The following is a 25,946-nucleotide window of genomic DNA, read 5'->3' on the forward strand; positions in this document are numbered from 1 at the left end:
GCCCAACCACCCAACCTGGAGAAGAAGCCAAGGCTGTGCTCTTCCCTCTGGACCGGTAACCACAGAACACCTGTGCAGCCCCCAAAGCTCAAGGCCCTTTACGTAAAAACAGAACACAGGCAGGACTGACTGGGCAGGACATAACCCGAGCAGCTTAGCCTGTAGATGAAGCTTTTATATCACTCCGTGGCAGGCCTTGGTCACCTTAAACATAGACAGGCACTTGAAACACCTGCACTCCGCAGCAGCTGTCGTACGTCTCCAGCACCCCAGAAACCCAAAGACAAAACTTGTCCTTCCTCCCCACTCTGCATCTGTCCCTTCAGCTGCTCTGCCTGACCCCAACCAGAGGTATGGGAGGCCCCCAAAGGGAGCAGAGATTGTAGGTTCCATGAAGCCTGGGACAGTGACAGAATCAAGCACAGCCTTGAGCACTAGAGGGTCACTCACTGATCCTCTGGGGAGCCCCACATACTGCAGAGCGCACCCATCAGCAGGTGTGAGCGCTTTCACCTGTATCTCCACACAGAGGACCAGAGTGTGCCCCGCGAGGGAGTCTCACGACAAGCTGGGCGCATGGCTACCACTCACTCCAGGCCGCAAGAAGTCAATGTACAGGAGTTTAAAATAATACAAAAACTATTTTTATTGTGTTTTTAAGCCAGCACAGTGGCTTTTTGGCATAACTATCAATTTCTAATACAAAACTGGATTAAATAAATATCATCCAATGTATAAATAGACCATGAGACAATTCTGAAGATAAAAAGAGAACTTTCCTGTAAATTAAAAAATTAACTTTGAATTTCCTTAGTGGTGCTGAAGAACAATCACTATGGCATTTTAGAACCTGTCAAATATACAAATCTTGATTCAATACAAAAGTCTTCATGCTGTGAGCAGGACACATAGAAAAGATTTAAATAGCACATTTTTGTTTGATTACAGCCTATTGCTCCTGACACACTAACAGATCTCTACCATTTACTCCACCCAGAAAAATGACCACAGTGCCTGTGCAGGTCGGTTGTGAAATGGAATAAATGTCCACCAAACCATGAGCACGTGTGGGAAGGGGCCGGTCGGAGGCAGCAGTGGGCAGCCACCGCACTGCTAGAATTCCCATGAATTATGTAGCTGTCATTTTTAGACAGCAAAGAGGATACAGCCGGATTTCAAGTTATTTCACTAAAATAAGGTTAAAGAAAAAAAAAAAAAAAAAGGAAACAGGTTAAGTGAGACTAAATCGGGCTATCATGGGTAGCTCTTTTGAAATTTTATTTTACTTGGCTTTTGGTTGGGTTCCGTCTTTTGAGACAGGGTGTCAGGTAGCCCAGGCTAGCCTGGAGCATGCTATGGAGCATGGCTGCCTCCGTTTCCCAAATGTTCGGGTTACAAGTGTTTGTAAGTATGTAAGTGTTGCAACCCACTTACCACTTTGCTCTAAGTGACATGGATTCCACTCACATCCCATGCGTATAAACCAAGTGCAGAAAGACAAGGGGCTATGGGTCACTCTTGCCCAGTCATGGGTCACATGTCAGCACAGCAGCCGGACCACTCTTGGTGGAGGGTGGGGCGGGTAAAGGGACGGGTTTTGAAGCTGGCTTGAGAGAAACCCCTTATGCAAGGAGGCGTGAGATCTCCCTGGTAACAGAACCCAAGAGTAGGCCTACAGATACATACTCCCTTAGAAAGCGCCACATACGCACATCTGTGTGAGGCTGTTGAGGTTGGAACACGAGTCTTAGTGAGTGAATACACTTCTCAGAAGACAGTCCACAGAACCAAAAGCTGCTCTCTTAAGATCTGGACTATGAAAATGTGCTAAATTCACTAGTACTTGTGAGAATTGGAGGAACTGAACGCAGATTTCTGCATACAGTGTTCTGGTGCACAATGCCTACCATATTGGCACCTCCCGATGGAAGCAACTTCTGAGAAGCCTGACTCTCTAGCCTCCTAGGGTGCTCCTCAGCTCCCTCCAGCGTTGACAAGGGCTGTAGACCTTGCTGCGTGTGAGGAGCATCTGTTCCCATCACCGGTCCACCTTCACCTCTGGCCTTCAAGGGTCTGTCCACGCCAAGTTCTCCTGCTCCCTGCTGTCCTAAGCTGTACTCATCCTGTGACAGCAGCAGGAGTGTGCTGAGCTGTTCTTCTCCCAGCCAGGAGCCTCCTCAGGGGACCGAGTGATTCCACAGAGCTGAAGGAGCAACTGACACCGCAAAGAGTACGCCAGGCACAGGATTTGCCGTCAAGGGTCACGTCCAATTGTCAGCTCCATATACTTCAGGAAGATTCCAAGAAGATGTGCATTCTCTGGACTTCACACAGGTAAAAGAAAATGTCATTACAGGTCTCGTTTTCTGCTAAAAAATACCTGAATTGAAATGTATTCCCCACCCAACTAGGCTATCTGAACCATGATTAAAAATAAACAAAAAAACCACACATACACCACATTTCCTAATGTCATTTTGCATTTAGTTATTTCAAAACAGTTATGTTATATAGAGTTCTAAAAATACAGTTCTCTATCCTCAAAACCCTGGTTACACATGAGGCTAGAAACCACTTTCCTAAAACAGCATTTCAAACATTAAAATACAGAGATTGGCCTGTAAACCACAATGTTCAAGTGAGTTATCTTCTCAGAACCTTGTATTCTCGAGGAATGTTGGTAAGGAAGCAGCTTTGATGGTAAGGAAGTAAATCAAAATAAACACATGTCATATTTGTTTGCTAATAAGTCAAGAAAAGACACAAAATGGGTTACTGGTAAATTTTCTTTTCTTTAACCAAAATAAAAAAGCAGGCTTCATCTTCCCCTGGTCAGGTCTTACTTGCACAGGTAACTGACTGTCACAGTCAGTACCCTGCATTCACTGCACAACCAGGGACTAGCCGACCTCCTTACGATGTCCTGAGATGACATTCAATGCTGAAAGGAAAATAAATAGCCCAGATAGAGCAAAAAATTAAATCCGATAATTTCAATTTTGGGGATACTTGTTCACTAAAATTAATTAATATTTCTAAAATATTTTTATACAAAATTATAAAAGAAAAAGTGCATTAATAGCAGAGACTTTAAAACTCTCGCACAATTACAATTACTCTGAAAACACTACCACAGCCAGGTGTGCACACTGACATTCAGGGCCTTGGGTTTTAAGTCCAGTATCACAACAAGTCAAGTAAGGCTTTTTTCTTCTTAAAAAAATATACAATACACAAATCAGTTTGGAAAAAAAGTAATAATATTTAACAGTTCTCTGACTTAAATATTTTCACATAACAAAAGTTTTTATGTCACTGTCAATATTCCTTATATACAGATGACAAGAGTGAACAAAATCAAAAGATGCCCTTTCACAGTAACAGTGAAGTGTCTCTCTTGAGGACTCTAGTGAACAAGTCCACATAATATTTATAATAAAACTGCTCTCTTTTGAAACCAAGGAGGCAATGAAAGAAAGTAAAGGCAATTATTTTTTTTTCAGAAAAAAAATAGAGCCCAGCTATATGTTACAGTGAAAAAGATGCCCATTTATTAACAGTGAGCAGGACACGGGTCTGAGGTGCACCAGGGAGTGGCCGCAGATGCGCTCTGTGAGGACTCCTGCTTCTATTTACAAAACATACTCCTCAGCCACACGGAGGCCCATGTGTCTGTCTATGTGCACAGGTATTTACATATAGAACATATAAATAGCGTCGTGGGAACTGTCTGTCTTTGGAATGCTGAAGCGCTCACTGTTCAGCACAGGAGGATTTGGTTTGGGGTGTGTCTTACGTCTCGTGGGGTACTGCTGGACAGCACTGAACTGTCCCTGAAACAATCGCGCCTCCATATGCACGGAGAGAACAGCTGCACGGTTCTTGAGTGTCCGCAGCCTTAACCTACGAAGACATTTACCGAGTGGACAGGGACAGACACTGTCCCTCAGACAACGCTGTCACTTCCTGCTCACAGGGTATGGCTTGTGCTTCTGCAGTGACCTAAACCACGTGACCGGACAGATTCATCCAGCAAGCTTGTGGACATCCATGTGAGCAGCTGGTCCTCGCCTGCAGGTCAGATTTCCTCCACGGCCCTGCTGTGCCAGATCCTGTGTTCTTCTAACTAAGGATCAGGTATCTGTGGTGAGAGAGAACTGGTCCAGCCATCTCTCAAAGCATCAGTCACATTAACTTAAGGGTGGGCTAAAGAACCGATTGTTACTAATTAGCAAAATGCAGAGTAAAAAGTGGAAAAACATCTGTGTGTGATGGCACTGCTTCTGAACTTCATGCACTACCACACACGTGTTTTCCCATGTTAATATGGTTTTTGCTACCACATCTCACCGCAATGATATTCAGATCCAGTTCGTCGGCTAAGGACATACACTGTCCATGAGAAGGCATGAGAAGGTGAGTGACCACGGTAGTGCCCAGCTCTGTGACCTGTAGACAATGACGACACTGCATCTGTGCATTTCCCAGTTGCTTTCCCATGAGTCTTTGAATGACAATGATTCTTCATATAATTTTAGCTAAAGAATTATTGTGGTAGATTTTTAACACCTGAAGTTTCAGAAAGAACCTCTGGGTGCTCTCATCTTCCCGTGGAGCTTCATGGAGGATGCTCTCAGCCTCTTCCCATGGCATCAGAACACATTGGTGAGGGTCTGCCATTCACCCGCCGCCTCCTGCACCACTTCCTCTAAGTGGAGGGTCCTTAGCTCTTCCCCATCCTGCTCCTGGACCACAGTGGTTGCCTGCAAGGTCCCTGTAGAGCAAAGAGAAAGAAGGACTCAGATCTCAGGAGCAGGCCATCATGTACATTTAAACAAGCGCTTATGGAGACAGAGAAGAAACATCTCCGTGAAATGAAATAAGCTAAGCCAACTGAACCATCTTTCACCTGAAGATGTCGGCCTGCAACCCGGGGCCTCAGGCCTGCAACCCGGGGCCTCAGGCATATGGGAAGCAAGTACAGAAGCCTAGGTAGAGTGTCTGTCTGTCACAGCCACTGTGATGTGGGCACTCACACCCTGAGGGCTATGCCAACACACAACCAGTGATAAGCAACAATCACACAGGCACTGCAGACACTCCAAAACAACAACCACACGGGCACCACAGACACTCTTAACAACAACAACCACATGAGCACCACAGACACTCTTAACAACAACAACAACCACATGAGCACCACAGACACTCTTAACAACAACAACCACATGAGCACCACAGACACTCTTAACAACAACAACCACATGAGCACCACAGACACTCTTAACAACAACAACAACCACATGAGCACCACAGACACTCTTAACAACAACAACAACCACATGAGCACCACAGACACTCTTAACAACAACAACAACCACATGAGCACCACAGAAACTCTTAACAACAACAACAACCACATGAGCACCACAGACACTCTTAACAACAACAACAACCACATGAGCACCACAGACACTCTTAACAACAACAACAACCACATGAGCACCACAGACACTCTTAACAACAACAACAACCACATGAGCACCACAGACACTCTTAACAACAACAACCACATGAGCACCACAGACACTCTTAACAACAACAACAACCACATGAGCATCACAGACACTCTTAACAACAACAACCACATGAGCACCACAGACACTCTTAACAACAACAACCACATGAGCACCACAGACACTCTTAACAACAACAACAACCACATGAGCACCACAGACACTCTTAACAACAACAACAACCACATGAGCACCACAGACACTCTTAACAACAACAACCACATGAGCACCACAGACACTCTTAACAACAACAACAACCACATGAGCATCACAGACACTCTTAACAACAACAACCACATGAGCACCACAGACACTCTTAACAACAACAACCACATGAGCACCACAGACACTCTTAACAACAACAACCACATGAGCACCACAGACACTCTTAACAACAACAACAACCACATGAGCACCACAGACACTCTTAACAACAACAACAACCACATGAGCACCACAGACACTCTTAACAACAACAACAACCACATGAGCACCACAGACACTCTTAACAACAACAACCACATGAGCACCACAGACACTCTTAACAACAACAACAACCACATGAGCACCACAGACACTCTTAACAACAACAACCACATGAGCACCACAGACACTCTTAACAACAACAACAACCACATGAGCACCACAGACACTCTTAACAACAACAACCACATGAGCACCACAGACACTCTTAACAACAACAACAACCACATGAGCATCACAGACACTCTTAACAACAACAACCACATGAGCACCACAGACACTCTTAACAACAACAACCACATGAGCACCACAGACACTCTTAACAACAACAACCACATGAGCACCACAGACACTCTTAACAACAACAACCACATGAGCACCACAGACACTCTTAACAACAACAACAACCACATGAGCACCACAGACACTCTTAACAACAACAACAACCACATGAGCACCACAGACACTCTTAACAACAACAACCACATGAGCACCACAGACACTCTTAACAACAACAACAACCACATGAGCACCACAGACACTCTTAACAACAACAACCACATGAGCACCACAGACACTCTTAACAACAACAACCACATGAGCACCACAGACACTCTTAACAACAACAACAACCACATGAGCACCACAGACACTCTTAACAACAACAACAACCACATGAGCACCACAGACACTCTTAACAACAACAACAACCACATGAGCACCACAGACACTCTTAACAACAACAACAACCACATGAGCACCACAGACACTCTTAACAACAACAACAACCACATGAGCACCACAGACACTCTTAACAACAACAACAACCACATGAGCACCACAGACACTCTTAACAACAACAACAACCACATGAGCACCACAGACACTCTTAACAACAACAACCACATGAGCACCACAGACACTCTTAACAACAACAACCACATGAGCACCAGACACTCTTAACAACAACAACCACATGAGCACCACAGACACTCTTAACAACAACAACCACATGAGCACCACAGACACTCTTAACAACAACAACAACCACATGAGCATCACAGACACTCTTAACAACAACAACCACATGAGCACCACAGACACTCTTAACAACAACAACCACATGAGCACCACAGACACTCTTAACAACAACAACCACATGAGCACCACAGACACTCTTAACAACAACAACAACCACATGAGCACCACAGACACTCTTAACAACAACAACAACCACATGAGCACCACAGACACTCTTAACAACAACAACAACCACATGAGCACCACAGACACTCTTAACAACAACAACAACCACATGAGCACCACAGACACTCTTAACAACAACAACAACCACATGAGCACCACAGACACTCTTAACAACAACAACCACATGAGCACCACAGACACTCTTAACAACAACAACAACCACATGAGCACCACAGACACTCTTAACAACAACAACCACATGAGCACCACAGACACTCTTAACAACAACAACAACCACATGAGCACCACAGACACTCTTAACAACAACAACAACCACATGAGCACCACAGACACTCTTAACAACAACAACAACCACATGAGCACCACAGACACTCTTAACAACAACAACAACCACATGAGCACCACAGACACTCTTAACAACAACAACAACCACATGAGCACCACAGACACTCTTAACAACAACAACAACCACATGAGCACCACAGACACTCTTAACAACAACAACAACCACATGAGCACCACAGACACTCTTAACAACAACAACAACCACATGAGCACCACAGACACTCTTAACAACAACAACAACCACATGAGCACCACAGACACTCTTAACAACAACAACCACATGAGCACCACAGACACTCTTAACAACAACAACAACCACATGAGCATCACAGACACTCTTAACAACAACAACCACATGAGCACCACAGACACTCTTAACAACAACAACCACATGAGCACCACAGACACTCTTAACAACAACAACCACATGAGCACCACAGACACTCTTAACAACAACAACAACCACATGAGCACCACAGACACTCTTAACAACAACAACAACCACATGAGCACCACAGACACTCTTAACAACAACAACAACCACATGAGCACCACAGACACTCTTAACAACAACAACAACCACATGAGCACCACAGACACTCTTAACAACAACAACAACCACATGAGCACCACAGACACTCTTAACAACAACAACAACCACATGAGCACCACAGACACTCTTAACAACAACAACAACCACATGAGCACCACAGACACTCTTAACAACAACAACCACATGAGCACCACAGACACTCTTAACAACAACAACAACCACATGAGCACCACAGACACTCTTAACAACAACAACCACATGAGCACCACAGACACTCTTAACAACAACAACAACCACATGAGCACCACAGACACTCTTAACAACAACAACAACCACATGAGCACCACAGACACTCTTAACAACAACAACCACATGAGCACCACAGACACTCTTAACAACAACAACAACCACATGAGCACCACAGACACTCTTAACAACAACAACACCACATGAGCACCACAGACACTCTTAACAACAACAACCACATGAGCACCACAGACACTCTTAACAACAACAACAACCACATGAGCACCACAGACACTCTTAACAACAACAACAACCACATGAGCACCACAGACACTCTTAACAACAACAACAACACATGAGCACCACAGACACTCTTAACAACAACAACAACCACATGAGCACCACAGACACTCTTAACAACAACAACCACATGAGCACCACAGACACTCTTAACAACAACAACCACATGAGCACCACAGACACTCTTAACAACAACAACAACCACATGAGCACCACAGACACTCTTAACAACAACAACAACCACATGAGCACCACAGACACTCTTAACAACAACAACAACCACATGAGCACCACAGACACTCTTAACAACAACAACAACCACATGAGCACCACAGACACTCTTAACAACAACAACAACCACATGAGCACCACAGACACTCTTAACAACAACAACAACCACATGAGCACCACAGACACTCTTAACAACAACAACAACCACATGAGCACCACAGACACTCTTAACAACAACAACAACCACATGAGCACCACAGACACTCTTAACAACAACAACAACCACATGAGCACCACAGACACTCTTAACAACAACAACAACCACATGAGCACCACAGACACTCTTAACAACAACAACCACATGAGCACCACAGACACTCTTAACAACAACAACAACCACATGAGCACCACAGACACTCTTAACAACAACAACCACATGAGCACCACAGACACTCTTAACAACAACAACCACATGAGCACCACAGACACTCTTAACAACAACAACAACCACATGAGCACCACAGACACTCTTAACAACAACAACAACCACATGAGCACCACAGACACTCTTAACAACAACAACAACCACATGAGCACCACAGACACTCTTAACAACAACAACAACCACATGAGCACCACAGACACTCTTAACAACAACAACCACATGAGCACCACAGACACTCTTAACAACAACAACAACCACATGAGCACCACAGACACTCTTAACAACAACAACAACCACATGAGCACCACAGACACTCTTAACAACAACAACCACATGAGCACCACAGACACTCTTAACAACAACAACCACATGAGCACCACAGACACTCTTAACAACAACAACAACCACATGAGCACCACAGACACTCTTAACAACAACAACCACATGAGCACCACAGACACTCTTAACAACAACAACCACATGAGCACCACAGACACTCTTAACAACAACAACCACATGAGCACCACAGACACTCTTAACAACAACAACCACATGAGCACCACAGACACTCTTAACAACAACAACCACATGAGCACCACAGACACTCTTAACAACAACAACAACCACATGAGCACCACAGACACTCTTAACAACAACAACAACCACATGAGCACCACAGACACTCTTAACAACAACAACCACATGAGCACCACAGACACTCTTAACAACAACAACAACCACATGAGCACCACAGACACTCTTAACAACAACAACCACATGAGCACCACAGACACTCTTAACAACAACAACCACATGAGCACCACAGACACTCTTAACAACAACAACCACATGAGCACCACAGACACTCCTAACAGCACGCAGCTACTGCTAGCAGTAATCCTCCTTCCACAGGTCAAATGACTCTGTCTCTTGGGTACCCCAGACATGTCTGGACACAATCACAGTGACCACATGAAGATGACTAGCTTCACTAACCAAGCTTATTCTCTTACAATGAAATGAACTTAAAATACACAGCTGTAAACCTCACTGCCCACCCCAGGGTGACTTGGATTTTACTATCACACACCCCTGCTTTGCATAGCTCCTGCTACCAGTGCAACCCAGCCTAAATGATTAATAAAATGTTACTGCTATGTTACTCTGAGGTCCAAAAGAGGTCCTGGAGCAGGGCTGGCAGTCATTCACAGCCTAAAGCCTGATTCTGAGGGCAGCATCACTTGCAGGCTACAGAGAAGGCAGGGTTTGTGTGGCCTGGACTAAGACAGAATGGAGCAATGGTGCCCAACAGTCTGCAGACTGTCTGCCTCCCGACACTAAGGTGAGGGCCTCCGGCTGCACACTACTGAAAGGGCCCCAGAGAGACTGAACACAGCCAGCCTGCTGTTCCTACTGCTCACTCTGTGCGCTGTCTGAAGCACTCGCTTCCCATGTGCTCTGATGCTGTGGGAAGAGGCTGAGAGCGTCCTCCATAGCATTGACTCGTTATACTGGTAAAGACTGACATCACAGGGCACAGGAAGATTGAGAGTTGGAGGCCAGCCTGGGCTACATACTTCAATTCTGTCTCAGGAGAAAGAAGAGAGAAACGAGAAGAGGGAAAAGGGGAAGGGAAGGAAAGGGGAACCAGGGAGAGAAGACGAGCCTCTTCTATAAAGTGCAGTCCTTATAGGAACTGCAATTCACAGTGCTGTAAAATGTGCTAAAGGAACATGTGGAAATATCCAGGGACCTAAGCGTCTAACCATGTGTCACTTCTCAGGGACAGGTCTCTCACCCACAAAGCTGTGTGCTCTCTTCATGTGTAACTTCATGTTGCTCTTCTGTGTGAAGCCCATGACACAGTAGTCACACCTGTACGGACGCTCGCCGGTGTGCTTCTTCATGTGCACCTGCAACGCGCTCTTCTGGTTGAAGGCTTTCTCACAGAGAGTGCAGTGGAACGGCCGCTCCCCTGTGTACGAAGCGTGAGCCACAGTCAGTGTCTTCCTCATGAGCACACACTTCAACAGAACACAATGTCACTCAATCCAGATAGTTCGATGCTGAGAAAGGTACCACAGTGCTAGTAAGTAGCATGCTGTGAAAGCACGCCATGCCGAGACAAAATGGAGCCCAACTCAAGAGGTACCCAGACTCATAAACGTCCACAAATACAGCATATATTATTTAAAATGTTTTAATACATTTTATATGATACAAGAAAGAGACATTTGAACATGAGAATATCAAAGCTACTTAAAGTATTATTTTCTTTCTCTTATTTTTTTTTATTTAATTTATTTATTGTATGTGAGTATACTGTCACTGTTTTCAGACACACCAGAAGAGGGCATCGGGTCCCATTACAAATGGTTGTGGGCCACCATATGGTTGCTGGGATTTAAACTCAGGACCTCTGGAAGAGCGGTCAGTGCTCTTAACCACTGAGCCATCTCTCCAGCTCATGATTTTCTAGAATCTTTAAAATGCCACTAAATTACTTTCAGGTAAATGTAGCACCTAAGAGTTGCCAAGCCTGGCATTGCAGGGAGCTTCCCACCAGACTTCACTGTCTCCTTTGGCAAGCCATGGTGGCCTTGCCTCTTGGGAGCAATCCCCCCCAATCAATGAACTATTTTGGGTAAAGTGTGCTTCTCCATTTTTGCCTACACATTCTTCCCATAGACTCTGCCTGGCAGCTTCTTGCTGTAGTATCATAGTCCTTCCCCACAGGGGAGCAGCAGGGTCCCACATCGTTGCTCTGACTCACTGAACTGGTCCTGTTCCTTCTCTTCATGGACCTCACTGTAGATGAACCCCCACCTGACTGCAGCAACTCCAGCCTGCTTCTTAGCAGCCTCCGGGGAGGAGGAAATGACAGGAGGCTCTGGCTAACAGCACAGCCTCTCGGAGCATTCATCTGGCTGGGAGTATTTCACATGCATGGAAGCTAGGCTATACTAACTTTTTAGAAAAGTCAGAAACAGCCTTTTCTCCAGAATGCCCAAGCAAAGGACTGGTAGCTAACTCTACCCTGTAAGACTAAGCAAGGGACAGAGCAGAGCAACTCGGCTGCACCAGTGACCCCGAGAGCTGGGAGGTGATCAGGGATCTATTAGACACTGTGCCATCTGCCATGGAACAAACTAGCAGCACACATGCCCAGCCCTGCGTCCTTTACGATCTCAGCTAATTATTTATTGTGCTTTATTACCTCAGAGGTAAGAACAGCTCCAGGGAGAGCAGTCCCAGTATGCCACGCTGGCTTAACTGTGCAGAGTGAGACAGCAGGGCAGAGGGACCCTCAGTGCACAACTGACGTGTGCCAAGGGCTCGGGCCCCGGAAGTCAAGCAGTGTCCCTACCCCAAAATGACAGCAGGGAATAATCATACATCATCAATGCCTATCAGAGGGCATGACACAACCACCATCCAGTTCAATATTTTCCTGTTCAAAGTTCACTATCCATCATCCATATAGCTCTAGATGGGACAGTAGTTATAATAGTGCCCCATTACAGGAAAAAAATGAAAACACTCAGAAGCAACAATACAATTTCCAAAAGTCAAATGAAAGCATGTTGCGTTTTATGTGTGTAGCTGAGCGTCTCTGTACTTGTATGTAAGAGGGTACACAGACATTCTGGGGATGGAAGGGACATGACAGCCTCTGGTGTCATTCCTTACGAGCTGTCTGGTGGTTTGTTTGGTTTTGTTTACTCTGTTTGTTCTTGTTTTCTTTGAGACGGGGTAACCCTGCTTGCCGGGATCTTGTTATGTAGACAAGGCTGACCTCGGACTTACTAGAGTCCACAAGCCTCTGCCTGTGCAGTGCTGGGTTAGGGTTATAGGCCATCATGTCCAGCTTCTTTGCTGGAGTCTAGGCTGCCTGGGCAGTGAGCCACAGTACCCTCCAGCCTCTGCCTTCCCAGTGAGAAAATCCCCGTGACTGCTGCTCTCTGTGAAGCGAGGCATGAGCAGACAGACAGTAAACACACTAGTGTGCAGTCATCAGGGAGAGCACTACAGTGGGCTGGAGGGTGGGAGAGGTGCCTTCCACCTAACCCAAAGGAGGGAAGGGGGCCACAGCACAGAAACACTGTGTTTCCCAAGCTCGCAATAACAACTGCCAAATCTCAGGTGGAAAAGTTAGTCAGCCTGATAAGTTGATCAAAAACTAGAGAGAGTGGAACACAAGGACCTTGTGTGTAAAGAGTGGGTCACATACCACACGGATATTTATATGCCTCGCTCCTGCTTCTCACCAACAGTCTTCTTCACAGCACACTAGCACATCCCATCCCTACCTGTGTGAATGCGGCTGTGTCGCTCCAGCTGGCTTGGTTTGGCAAATGCCTTTTCGCAAGTGTCACATTTGAATACCCTGGGCTTCTGAGAGCTGAGCGAGGGACCGGCCTGGTGTGTCAGCATATGCTCCTAGCAGAACACACAGAAACCAGAAAATGTTAGTCCCTAACAGCAGAGAGCTGAGACATCACTGCACAAGGAGTCACCTGTAAGGACAAAGTAACGGTGACTTTCACACTGTCTCTCAGTGTCAGGAAGGTAGAAATCAAGGCCTTGGCAGCTCCCTGTCCACACAAGTGGCACTGTCTCCCTCATGCAGCATACCCCAGTGAAGAGCCTGATGAAGCCTCTGTGCAACATTCTCTAAGTCTAACTCAAAGTCAAGACCCACAGCTAGCTCACAAATGCCTGGCCTAAAACTTTAGGGAGATGGAGCCCGTTTAAGCAACTCCCCCAGAACGCCGTCGGTGACTGTGCAGGTTCCACCAATTACACAAGTCTACCGCACATAATTCCACAATCACAGATGCATCTCACACCTCTGATGGCATCCGACTGCTGCACTTTGAGTGGTGTGTGAGCCACCTGTCAGTGGCTCTGCATCTGTGTGATCTGGCTTCCTCAGGACAAACGGGAGGTAAGAAAGCTGTTGGTGGTCAGGAAGCTCAGGGCAGGCTGCAGAGCACAGGCCTCAGCAGTAACTTCAATGCTGTGCTGTGTCTACTGCTCACACCTGAAACTGACACGTCCCCACATCACTTGAGACATTTTAAGTATAGTTATGTAAACACTATGCCTGCGGAGGACCCTGTATTTGTGACAATCCATTATTCAGGAAGGACCATGCTGTAACTCTGTAAGCCAGAAAAGGAGAGCTGCTGCAGTAACTGAGGAGTGTTACAGCATCAGAGTTGCTGCTTGAAGCTGAGGGTTTTAAGACCCAGTGACAACTGCATTCCTTCAGAGCAGGTAGACTTTGCTACACTGAAATTGATGGCTCTCCAAAAGGAGAGCTCTTGCCAGAGGTCCAGTCAAGCATGGCTCTGATTTGTCACCACAGTGCTAGTGTAACTTTTCTCTGCAGGGAGCTCCTGCATTTATACTGAGTAAGTGAAAAACTAGAGCGTGTAGGGGACAGATAGACTTCCTCGGTTTGGCCAGGTAGACAGAACAGAAACTTGGGTGGTGGTGGGTGGCCCTTGGGAGGCATCCCCTACAGGGAGCAGAGCCAGGGAAGGACAGCAGTACTCCCCTGTTCACTCCTAACCCCCTTCCCATCAGATAATCACTTCTTCCAGTGCATTAAAAAAGGAAAATCGATGCTCTGGAAGAAGTGATTTGATTAGAGGGACCCAGAGAGAGCTACTCAACAGTTCCTATGCCCTCTCTGCAGATGACTTCTGTCTCTTAATAAACTTCTTTATATCCTCAGCTAAGACTGCTTGCTTTCCTAGAGCTCCCAGGTAAAAAGCAGAGGTGTGGCAGGCATCGACAGGAAGCATTCAGAGTCCTCTAAGGGCACACGATGAAGTAAGAGGTAAGGAAGAAGACAATGGAGAAGGTGCATATGTGTGTGTATGAGCCCGTGTGTGAGGTAAGTGGGTTTGGGGCAGCTAACACCTCATCCTCAAATGCCCACAGGGTGATGGCCAAAGTCCCATTGGAAATGAGGCCAACTCCCATGATAAAGATGTGGGTGAGAATGGAGCCTCAGTGTCCCAGTTCCACAAGGACAATGAGCTAGAGTTTGAGGGTGCACAGAAGAGGTGAGGTACAGTCAAGCTATCTACAGCTCTGCTGGAGCCTCTCCGGGTACGCACAGCCAAGGTTCACAGCAGGTCTCATATTTCTGTGACTGACACAGCTTAGATTTACAGGAAAGTAGATGAGAAGTACACCCATGTCCCTAATGACACACTCAGTCACAGGCTCTCCCCATCTCTCGCTGCTACACGACACGGAGCATCGCTGTGACTCAAAACAGCAGGGACACTCTACTGTGGACTTGCATGACACAAGCATCTTCCCTCTTGGCACAACAGGTTCTCTGCTGGCTCAGACAGCCATGAGAGGTTTGAGGACTCAAACCTATTACACAGAATGTCCCAACTGTGACCTGCTGGCTATTCCCCCATGTAGGTCACATCTTTGCTCTCATCTCTGGCTTTATGAGGGTGGTGACAGCCATGGCAGTGTCTGAAGCATTTCACAGGCTTTCCCATTGCACATCCGTCTGCTTTTGCTACTCTCTTTCCTCCTCCCCTGCTGTCCACAGGGCTCCCTTTAAAAGGAAAGAGGAAAGGCTGGCTGTGGTGGTGCATGCTTTAATTGCGGCACTTGGAGAAGCAGGCAGATCTCTGTGAGTTCAAAGCCAGCCTGGTCTACAGAGAGTTCCAGGTTAGCCAGGACTGTATAATGAGACTTTGTCCCCCACCCCCACCCCCAACCAAAAGGGGAACCCTAACTTGAAATAACTTCCCAAGATTCTGCGTACCTTGTACACAAAAGCAAGGCTCTCCCGAGGGATGCCCACCCTTTATCCTCCACCTCTGCTGAGCCCTAAGGATCTCACATGTTCACCCTGTGCAGCCTAAGAGGGTCCCTGCACGGCTGCTCCAAGGTAAACATGGAGTTAGTCATCACCCGGTACTTCCCTGGAGGATACCAGCCATCCTAAGTTCGTTTCCCACAGCCTCTGTCCGTGTGACTAGTGAGACGTGATGGTCTGGCATCATTTTACATTACAAACCGATGTGAACTGCACATGAATGTGCAATCTATACACATACACGAAACAGGCCAATGCCCACAACAACTTGGTACACACGTTTATATCATCATTTCTAAAATATAGCAGACATGTGTCCCTCATTTTTACTTCAGTTAGAAGCACTGTAGACTCTCAACTGTGGCTGTCCCCGGTCCCCAGGGTGTACCTTGAGGTGTGTGGCACGCTTAAAGGCCTTCCTGCAGACTCGGCAGCCATGGATGCGCTCCTTGCCATGCACCTCCTTGCTGTGGTGCATGAGCACGGCCGCTGACGAGAAGGCACGGTCGCAGTCCAGGCACTGGTGCAGAGGGCCCTCCTTCTCAGGCTGGCTGTTGGGGGTCAGCTGGGCAGAGACATCGGTCACCTGCAGAGAGTCAGGAGTACTAGGCTATGACAAGGGTGTGGACTACAGTCTGCCGGACAGGCAAGGTAAGGGGAGTGCTGTGCTACTCAGCACGGCACAGCATCTCCTGGGAAAACCCTCAAGACTGGGACACTCGTGCTGAGAACAATGCTCATAAGAGAGCATGGGATGTGCCCCCATGTGCTCACTAAGCCTAGCCCAGCTTCCAGACTGCCCTCCTGCTCACATCAGAGCCTGCCATTAGGGCTGATGAAGAGGAAATATAGCACACATGTACGATGTTAGACATTCTTTTAAAACTGTGGTTTGGGCCAGGAAACTAGTTCAGCAGATAAAGATGCCTACCTCCAAGCCTGAGAACCTGAGCTCAGTCTCCACGACCCACATGTTGGAAGAGAGAACTGACTTCTCCAAGGTGTCCTCTGGTTTTTCTCCCATGTGCTGATGCTTACACACACATGCATGCACAAGGCACATATACATAACATACAAACACACTATAAATGTTGTGGTTCAGATCTCCATGTACAATACTAAAGACCTCAATAACAATCAGTGGTGTTTAATTAGCTTTGCTTGAACTAAATTGACTGTATATCCCAACTAATGGGTAGGTTTCCAAGTCAATCTCATGAGATGCTATTTGAACTTACAAAAATAGCAATGCAGAGAAGACAGAACCAATGGACTTCAGTGATAGAGATAAATGATCAATGGAGCAATTATAAAAAATATGTATGTAACTTGTCAACATTTTTATTACTAGTTTGTTGGATACTTTCTCAAAATACCAGACTATAGAGGAATGGATTGCAAAATCATAAAGAACAAGATGGAGAAGAGGAGGAGAAAAGAGGTGTTATTATGCAATCCTCATGTACAAGAGTGTGTCCGTGGAAAAACACAAACACCTGTTAAGGCACTCACAAAATGCACCACTTGTCAATGAAAAAGGACCTAAAAACCTTGGAATAGTTGTCAGTTCTGCAGCAATACATGAAAAATTGTGGTGACAGAGAAAATGACAGCAGGGCTGGAAAGACGGCTCAGCAGTTAAGAGCACTTGGTGTTCTTGCAAAGGACCTAGGTTCAGTTCCCAGCACCCACATGGTGGCCAACAATGGTCTGTAATTCTGGCTCCAGAGGGTCTGATGCCCCCTCTTCCTGCCTCTGCAGGCACACATATGAAACAGACATGTGAAGGCAAACACTCATACGAATATAAACGGAGTCTTTAAAGAAAAGAAAAGACAAGCCATAAAGACTGACTAGAACAGAAGTCTGCAGAAGCATGGCCTCACTCTGTCCAAAGACGCCAGCTGACTCAGCACACAAGAAGCCAGCACAGAGGGGTCTAAAGCTGCTGTTCACAGGCAGCAGTTCTGGCTCTCACCAGTGTGTCTGCATCACTCAAGGCTGTCCTCATACCTCAGGGTCGGAGAAGATCAACCTCAGGAACAGCAACAGGTACTAGCTTTTTCTCCACAGGAAGCAATATGAGCAGAAGAAGGAATGGCCACGCAATGCAGGGCCCCACTAGCTGAGCTTAAACTGACTCATGTGAGGTCGGTACCATGCCAGGCTTCCTAACCCTCAGGCAGAGATGATGAAAGTGAGCTACTGTCATCTTGTAAAGGCAGGTAGGCTGGTAAGGAGGCCGTACGTGGCTTATAGGATAGAGATACAGACAATTTATACAGAAAATATATGCTGTTCCAGTATGGATTTCTCTCCAAATGAACCACGAAGGAACACAAGAAAGAAAAGACAAGCTTTTTGCTCAAGAATCTGACCACAGGACAGCAAGACCTCACCGTGTCCTGTAACAGTCACTGCCTGTTCAACACGTGCTCCACTAGGACCTGGACTCAGACCCCTACACATGCTGCTATAACCTACTGATGAGGGGTCTTAACTATTGCTCTTATTAAAGCAGACCTCACAGCTCAGCAGGTCAGTGTGTTCACACCGGGAGGTACACACTGCCCAGGGTAAGACCCAACTTCCCCACTATGTTGACAGTCTCCTGCCAAAGGCATAGGGTAAACAGAAGCAAGCAGACTCAAGGCATGAGTAGGACTCAAACACTGACAGTGGCAGAGAGGGCAGAGCCCTAGTAGTGAAACTCACGAAAACACCTAAGAAAATGGCTCATAACTGCTCATCTGTGCAACTTTACCCACATTTGCCCCCCCACCATTTTTGCATTTAATGTTTTAAATTCTCAAAAAAAGAATCACAAGTTAGATCAAGCTTTTGGTATGTAGATCACTTCATTAGTACTTACTACTCAAATGGAGTAGAGAAACTTCAAATTAACTTTACTGTAAAGATAAAACTGAATGCTAGAGAAAGTCCCAGATCAAAGGACAGTTACTAGTTGCGGAAAACAGGAAGTGGTAATGGAAGCCTTGATACTGGTACTGGATTAGGAACTAAAACGCTCAGGTGACTAGAAAAGGCAAAGGTCAACAATGATCTATTCTTTAGTTCTGACTCATTAAAGTATTACGAGATGTTTATACATTTGTCTATGTTCAGACAATCATTTACTACAGTTTTGGTTTCTAAAACATGTGCTTTAAGAAGAAAGACCAATCAGCCAAGTAGTGGTGGTGCACACCTTTAATCCCATCACTCAGACGGCAGAGGCAGATGGATTGCTATGAGTTTGAAACAACCTGGTCTACATACAGAGTGAGTTCCAGGATAGTCAAGGGTCCACAGAGAAACCCTGTCTTGGAAAACCAAAAAAAGAAGAAGAAATAAATGTTTCAAGAAAATGCACCAAAAGGAAGAGTAAGTACAAGTAAAAAGATGTAAGACTGAGCAGGAAGCAGACAGCAAACACCAGCTCGAAAGCACATCAGTTCACCATCGGCCACTGGCCACACCAAAGTTGGTGGTTCTAAGCTACACTTGCCACTGACTGAGATCCTGGAGCTACCATATGCCAAGGTCACAAGACCCACAAAGTTCAGTACCTCTGCTCTGGGTCTGACAGGGACTACACTTCAGACGCTGGCCCAATTCACTAGGGCCACCCCACATGGCCCTTTTTCACTATGTTCAGGTACCGAGTGTGAGTTGTATAGGTACCATACCTGGTAAGCTATTTCTTCCCCAGAAGCAGATGAGGACTGCGGGGTGTGGCTCACTAATATGACCTGTGGTGAGCCTGCTCCACCTTGGCCTGAGAGAGAGGGATCCGTGAGCAATGCTGGGAACTGCTGACCCTGCCAAAAGATAATTACTGTTTTAGAAGTTTTCACATTATCAAGCCGTGCCATCTTTTAAAAAGGCCTTTAAGGGTTAGCAATGTGGCTCAGTGGGTAATGACATCTGCTACCAAGTCTAATAGCCTAAGTTTGACCTGCACAGTAGGAGATAACTAACTTTACATGAATGCCCCACACAGGCCTAAACAACACACACACACACACACACACACACACACACACACTAAATAAAATGTAATTAAAAGAAAAACCTTTCATGGCACAATCACTTTGGGCAGACCATCTGCTTGCTATATGACCCACAGTCAAAGAGAAACGAAACACAGGCCTACTTGACACCTGGCAGAAGGTCTTAGTCACAGCGGCCTAAAAGTGGGATTTGCCCAATTCTCCACTCCTGCCTATGGAGATGAACTAAGGGGCATTCGTGCAAAGGAATGATACTGTGACCTAGGCACATAAATATTTTTCAGCAATAAAAGGACGAAGTAGATACATGGCATATAACACGGGTGCACCCTGGAAACCCATCCAAGTAAAAAGGCCCCATGATGTTTGACTACACTTACATAAACAGGACAGACAAACCTGGAAAGAGGTTGTTGGGAGGATACGGTCAATGCCAACTGTTAGCTGCAACTACAGTCACTCAGCAGACAAACCTCTGGGCATTTCTAATAGGAAATGTCTAGACCAAGTTACTTGAAGTGGGAAAATTCACCTTAAATGTGGGCAACACATCGCCCTGGACTGAATAAAAACAAGAAAGCAAGATGTGCACCAGGACTCCTCTCTCTCTCTGCTTCCTGACTGGGATGTATGGTGACCAGGCTGAGGAACTGACATGGAAACTGACTAGAGCTGGACACTGGTGGATGACAACTGTGGTCGTTTCAATGAGAGTGTCCCCACAGGCAGGTGTGTGTATTTGAAGATTTGGTTCGCAGTTGGTCATCTGTTTAGGAAGGATCAGGAGGTGTGGCCTTGTTAGAAGTCAGTCACTGGGGGTGGTGTGGAGTGGACCTTAAGGTTTTAAAAGTCTAGGCCAGGCTCAGTCCCATGCCTGGCCAGCTCTCTCTCTCTGTCTCTCTCTGTCTCTGTCTCTGTCTCTGTCTCTCTGTCTCTCTCTCTCTCTCTCTCTCTCTCTCTCTCTCTCTCCCTCTCTCTCTCTCTCTCTGCCTGGTACCTGGGGGGTCAAGAAGTAAGCTTTGGTTACTGCTCCAGCGCCATACCTGCCTGCTTGCTGCCACACTCCCCACCATAACAAAGCCTATGAAACTGTAAGCCACCCTTTAACTAAATGCTTGCTTTTATGAGCTGCTTTGGTTATGGTGTCTTTTCACAACAATAAAAAGCATTAATAAGATAGCAACTAGTCCATAGTTTGAGAGAGTTCATAACCTCTCCTTTTGACATTTAATATATTACTTTAATAAGAAAACAGAACTATATATTTAATAAAGAACAAACTAACAAAACCTTTTCAGAGGGTTCTAGCTCTCTCCGCAGACACTCACCTGAGAGGTGATATTCAGTGTGACAGTATCTAGCCCTCCAGACAGCATGCCCTGAGTATCGGCCAGGGTCAGCGTGACACTGGCATCAGCACCCACCCCTGATGAAGACATGACCAGGTTCTGGGCTGAAATGGCTGACGGTGACATCGGTGCTGTTGAAGGCAGGCTCCCACTCGTAGGATTAAGTTCTACAGAAGAAGCAAAACAAATATCAAGTAGTAAGCTGGGGTCGTAACCTGGGGCCCAGGAGGAACCGTCTGAGATCAGTGAAGCCACTGGTACTAGTCCTTTGACACCACAATAAGGAAATCTCAAATCTTTGATGCAAAACGATGAGAGGCATTCTTTTGATTTCTAAACACACACACAGCGCACTCTGCTTCTTCAGCGTGATCCTGCGGGTGTATTTAACCTTTTGACTCTCCAAAACATGATTATCATCTACAAACCTCATGCTTAAAAACCATGCAACTGAGTTTACAAAAAGGGGGAAAAAGTCAGGTTTTAATAAGTAAATTCACAATTTTGTGTTGGTCTACATTCAAAGTTATCCTGTGCCACATATGATTTTGCAAGTTAGAAATCCCTGATAGAAAAAATCCAGAAGATGGTAGCTATGCCTTTGGCCCTTATCACTGCTGGCTGTGTAGAAAGAAAACTCTACAAGAATTTCTAGAGCCATAGACCACTAAAGAAAGGAACCAGGTGGGAGTCACGAAGCAACTAGTTATAAAGCTGACTGAACAAATGTTACACTCGTTACTTCACGCTAAAGTTTTACTTATTCTAAAACACAGGCTGTCAAAAGAAACCTCACACTAATACTAATATGTCAATATTAACATATCCAGCACAACACCTGTGGCTTTCTCTTGATGCACCAAAACCATCAACTTTTATCCCAAGCAGCCAATGCTGAAAGGAAGCTATCCAGAGCAGAATAAGCAAAACCAGACAAGCCCTTTCTTCCAGAAGCACACTTCTATACCCTCCTGGCCAAGTGAGATGAGCTACATAGGATTATCTGCATCCTTCAAGGGCTCCAGCACTGTGCACACACGCACAGTCAGGTCTACATGCTCTCACAAGTCTGTACCCTTAACCTACAAACATGCTCATCATCCTGGACCAGCCCAGTAACAGGTACTGAGGACCCTAAAGAAACACTGAAGCTGAGTTCATAAAACCATGTCCTTATAACCTGTAAAAACGAACACAGGTTCCTGCCAACACTTCTGTGACCTGTGTGACACCAATCCAGGGCCTCTTCTAGAAGTCAGGGGCCAACAGGAAAGCCAGGCGCTACTTACTTGTAAGTGGAGTTCTCCAAATACAAGGCCTCCATAGATCCACACTCGTGGAGTCCCAGAATGTGCTGCACAGACCTGGAACCTTCAAAAGCAGTATAACCATTAGGAGGCTAGGACCGTGTGCACAGAAGCAGCCGCTGGGGCTCCCTCCCGCCTGCTCCCATCCTGCGTAGTGCTAATGCGCAGATGGAGATGGGTCTGTGGAGGGCTCCTCATGCACCAGCACTCCTGCTCCAGAGGTCACACCGGAGTGCTTCCTGTGCCACCTCCACAGATCCCTGCTCATGCACAGTGAACAGAAATGGAAGAAAAAAAAGGCCCCTGGTGGTGGGCGGGGCGAGGGCAGCGTCACAGAGTGACTGCTCAGAGTCCCATCAGGGTCATTCTTCAAAACAGCAAAATGAAGTTGACACTGCTCCTTATTACTAGGTAGCCCAGAAGTCACCTCATTCTGCCTGCTGAGGGAAAAGAACCTAAGGGCCTCTCCCACCCACTAGTAAAATGTACCTCACTTGCTAGTGATCACAAACAGAAAGCTCCGACACAACACAAGAATCTAAAGAAAGAAATGAAAGAGCCCTGGTTCAGGGAACAGCTTCAGATGATGCCACAGCTCATACTCAATACTGACAAAGCTGTCATTAGACAAATGCCTGTCAAGAGCTACCCCAAGTACAGCAGAAAAGGACACAAAGCTACAATAGGAAAGCAGAGACGTCTCTTTAAGCATTCAGGTGGGGATAAGCTTTAAACAGCTCTTGGTGATTATCTGTTAAAATCCCAACAACATGCATATACAGTTTAATATTTAAGTAAGAAACAGACTTTACTTCCTACTTATTTTTTCTGAAACAGCTGTTTCTCCAGGACACAACTCGACAAATACTAGTTTACATTATGATTATGATGATTATGTTTGTAAGTTACTTAATAGGCCAGGTGTGGTGACATGCCTATGCTGCCAGCATATAGAACAGAGGAAGCTCCAGAGTACAAGGCTACACAGCTAGCCTGGGCTACCTAAGAGCCTGTTTACAAAAAACAAACAAACAAAACACCTGTCTTCAGTGACGTCCCACTTGGCGGTTGTTGGCCTTAATTCTCGGGTCCCAGTCAGGGAGTCCTTTCTTATGTCTACAGCACGGAGCAGGTAGCCTGTTTCCTACTAGTGCTTTGACTGCTTTAGGATCCATGTTTGGGCCTTTGATCCATTTCGGTTAGATCTATCACTCTGTAAAGTGATATGTATGTACATAATTTTATTCTTCTGCATGTGGAAATACATTTTCCCAGCACCATTTCGTAGAGATGCTTTCTTTTCTTTACCATCCTCATCATGCACTAAGTAGTTAAAGTTAAGTGTACTCGTGTTTGGGTCTTCCCTAGTTCTCTTTCATTGGTCCACATGTCTGTTTTTGTGCCAGTGTCTTGTTTTTATTACTGTGTCTCTGTAACATATCTCCACAAAACTAAAAACAATGAGCTGGGTGAGGAGCAAGTCCACAGAATACGAGAGCATCTTTACCAGCTCTGTCTTCTGACAGACGGTTAATATTCAGAATATATAAAGAACTTAAAGAGGTTCTCCCACAACCCCACCCCCAAAAGACCCACTGTCCTGGGACCTGAACGGAGTCCTTAAAGGAGAAAGTGACTAAGAAATATCTTAAAAACTGTCATCATTGCTATCAATTAGAGAAATACAAATCCAAACAACTCTGAGATTTCATCTCATCCCAGTCAGAATGGCAAAGATCATCAAAGCAACCAACAATAAATGCTGGACGGGGCGTGCAGTAAAGGGCCCCTTGCTCACCAATGGTGGGATGGTAAAGCTAACAATAAACTACCGTATATCCAAGCTGTAGCACTCTGGGCATATGCCCAAAGACCTCCCCATCCTAGTCCACAGACGCTTGCCCATGTATCCCAATCCCAGAGAGACCAACACTGCACTCCGTGTTCATTAGGAGCTCCTTGCACCAAATCCTCAGATGTGAGCACATACACCAGATTAACTACAGACAGGAAGATCAGGGAGAGAAAAGAGCAACAAGAACATCTGAAAAAGTCATAAGAAATCACACTATTAACTATTTACCTTAAAAAGAAACCACAATACATGTAATTCTGTATATAAATATACATATGCAGTTTAAATGAACTCTTCTCACCTGGACTGAAAATGCTCCAAGAGTCAAAAACCACTTTTAAAAAAATACACTAGACATGAGTTACTGGTCAAGGCTGTCCATGAGACTCCTAAAACACTGCCCTTGCCCTTAGCTGCCTTTCCCCCATCAAGAGATTGACACTTGAACTTCAATTTTTTTTTTTTTTTTTTGGTTTTTGTTGATTAAGTTGTTTATTTACTTTACATCTTTTTTTTATACACATTAAATATATTTAGAAAATGTATAAATAGACAAAACAGGGGACTGGAGAGATAGATTGTCAGTTATTTCTTGGACTTCATACAGTCTGTGAGTTGTTTCTGGGGGAGTGCAAGCCTCTGGGGTTAGCATCCCACTATCAGTGACTGCATATTATGTCTGTTCTTTTGTGACTGGATTATCTCACTCAGGATGATCTTCTCTAGATGCAGCCATTTTCTTAAGAATTTGGTCAAGTCATTGTTTCTGGTGGCTGAGTAGTATTCCATTGTGTATATGTACCACAATTTTTGTATCCATTCGTCTTCTGAAGGACATCTGGGTTCCTTCCAGCTTCTGGCTATTATAAATAGAGCCGCTATGAACATTGTGGTGCATATATCTTTGTTGTGTATTAAAGTGTCTCTGGGGTATATGCCCAGAAGTGGAATAGCTGGGTCTTCAGGTAGTACTATATCCAATTTTCTGAGGTATCGCCAGACAGATTTCCAGAGTGGTTGTATTAGCTTGCAACCCCACCAACAGTGGAGAAGTGTTCCTCTTTCTCCGCAGCCTCGCCAGCATCTGCTGTCATCTGAGTTTTGGATCTTGGCCAATCTGACTGGTGTGAGGTGGAATCTCAGGGTTGTTTTGATT

At 45.6% G+C, this 25,946-nt stretch overlaps 1 protein-coding gene across 1 annotated transcript in view; it reads right to left on the reverse strand.

Moving 5' to 3' along the window:
• Positions 1-739: 739 nt before the first annotated feature.
• ZNF236 (zinc finger protein 236) overlaps positions 740-25,946 on the reverse strand; it is a 95,377-nt gene continuing 70,170 nt past the window's right edge. The window contains exons 26-31 of the mRNA XM_080919788.1: positions 21,608-21,795; positions 19,956-20,087; positions 16,654-16,851; positions 13,717-13,846; positions 11,205-11,381; positions 740-4,774 (exon numbers count right to left, since the gene is read on the reverse strand). Coding sequence (XP_080775914.1) covers positions 4,653-4,774; positions 11,205-11,381; positions 13,717-13,846; positions 16,654-16,851; positions 19,956-20,087; positions 21,608-21,795 — 947 coding nt within the window. The 3' untranslated portion in view covers positions 740-4,652. The remainder of the gene's footprint in view (positions 4,775-11,204; positions 11,382-13,716; positions 13,847-16,653; positions 16,852-19,955; positions 20,088-21,607; positions 21,796-25,946) is intronic.

The sequence above is a fragment of the Micromys minutus genome, assembly GCF_963924665.1.
Source record: "Micromys minutus genome assembly, chromosome: 8".
Classification (NCBI taxonomy): Eukaryota; Metazoa; Chordata; class Mammalia; order Rodentia; family Muridae; genus Micromys; species Micromys minutus.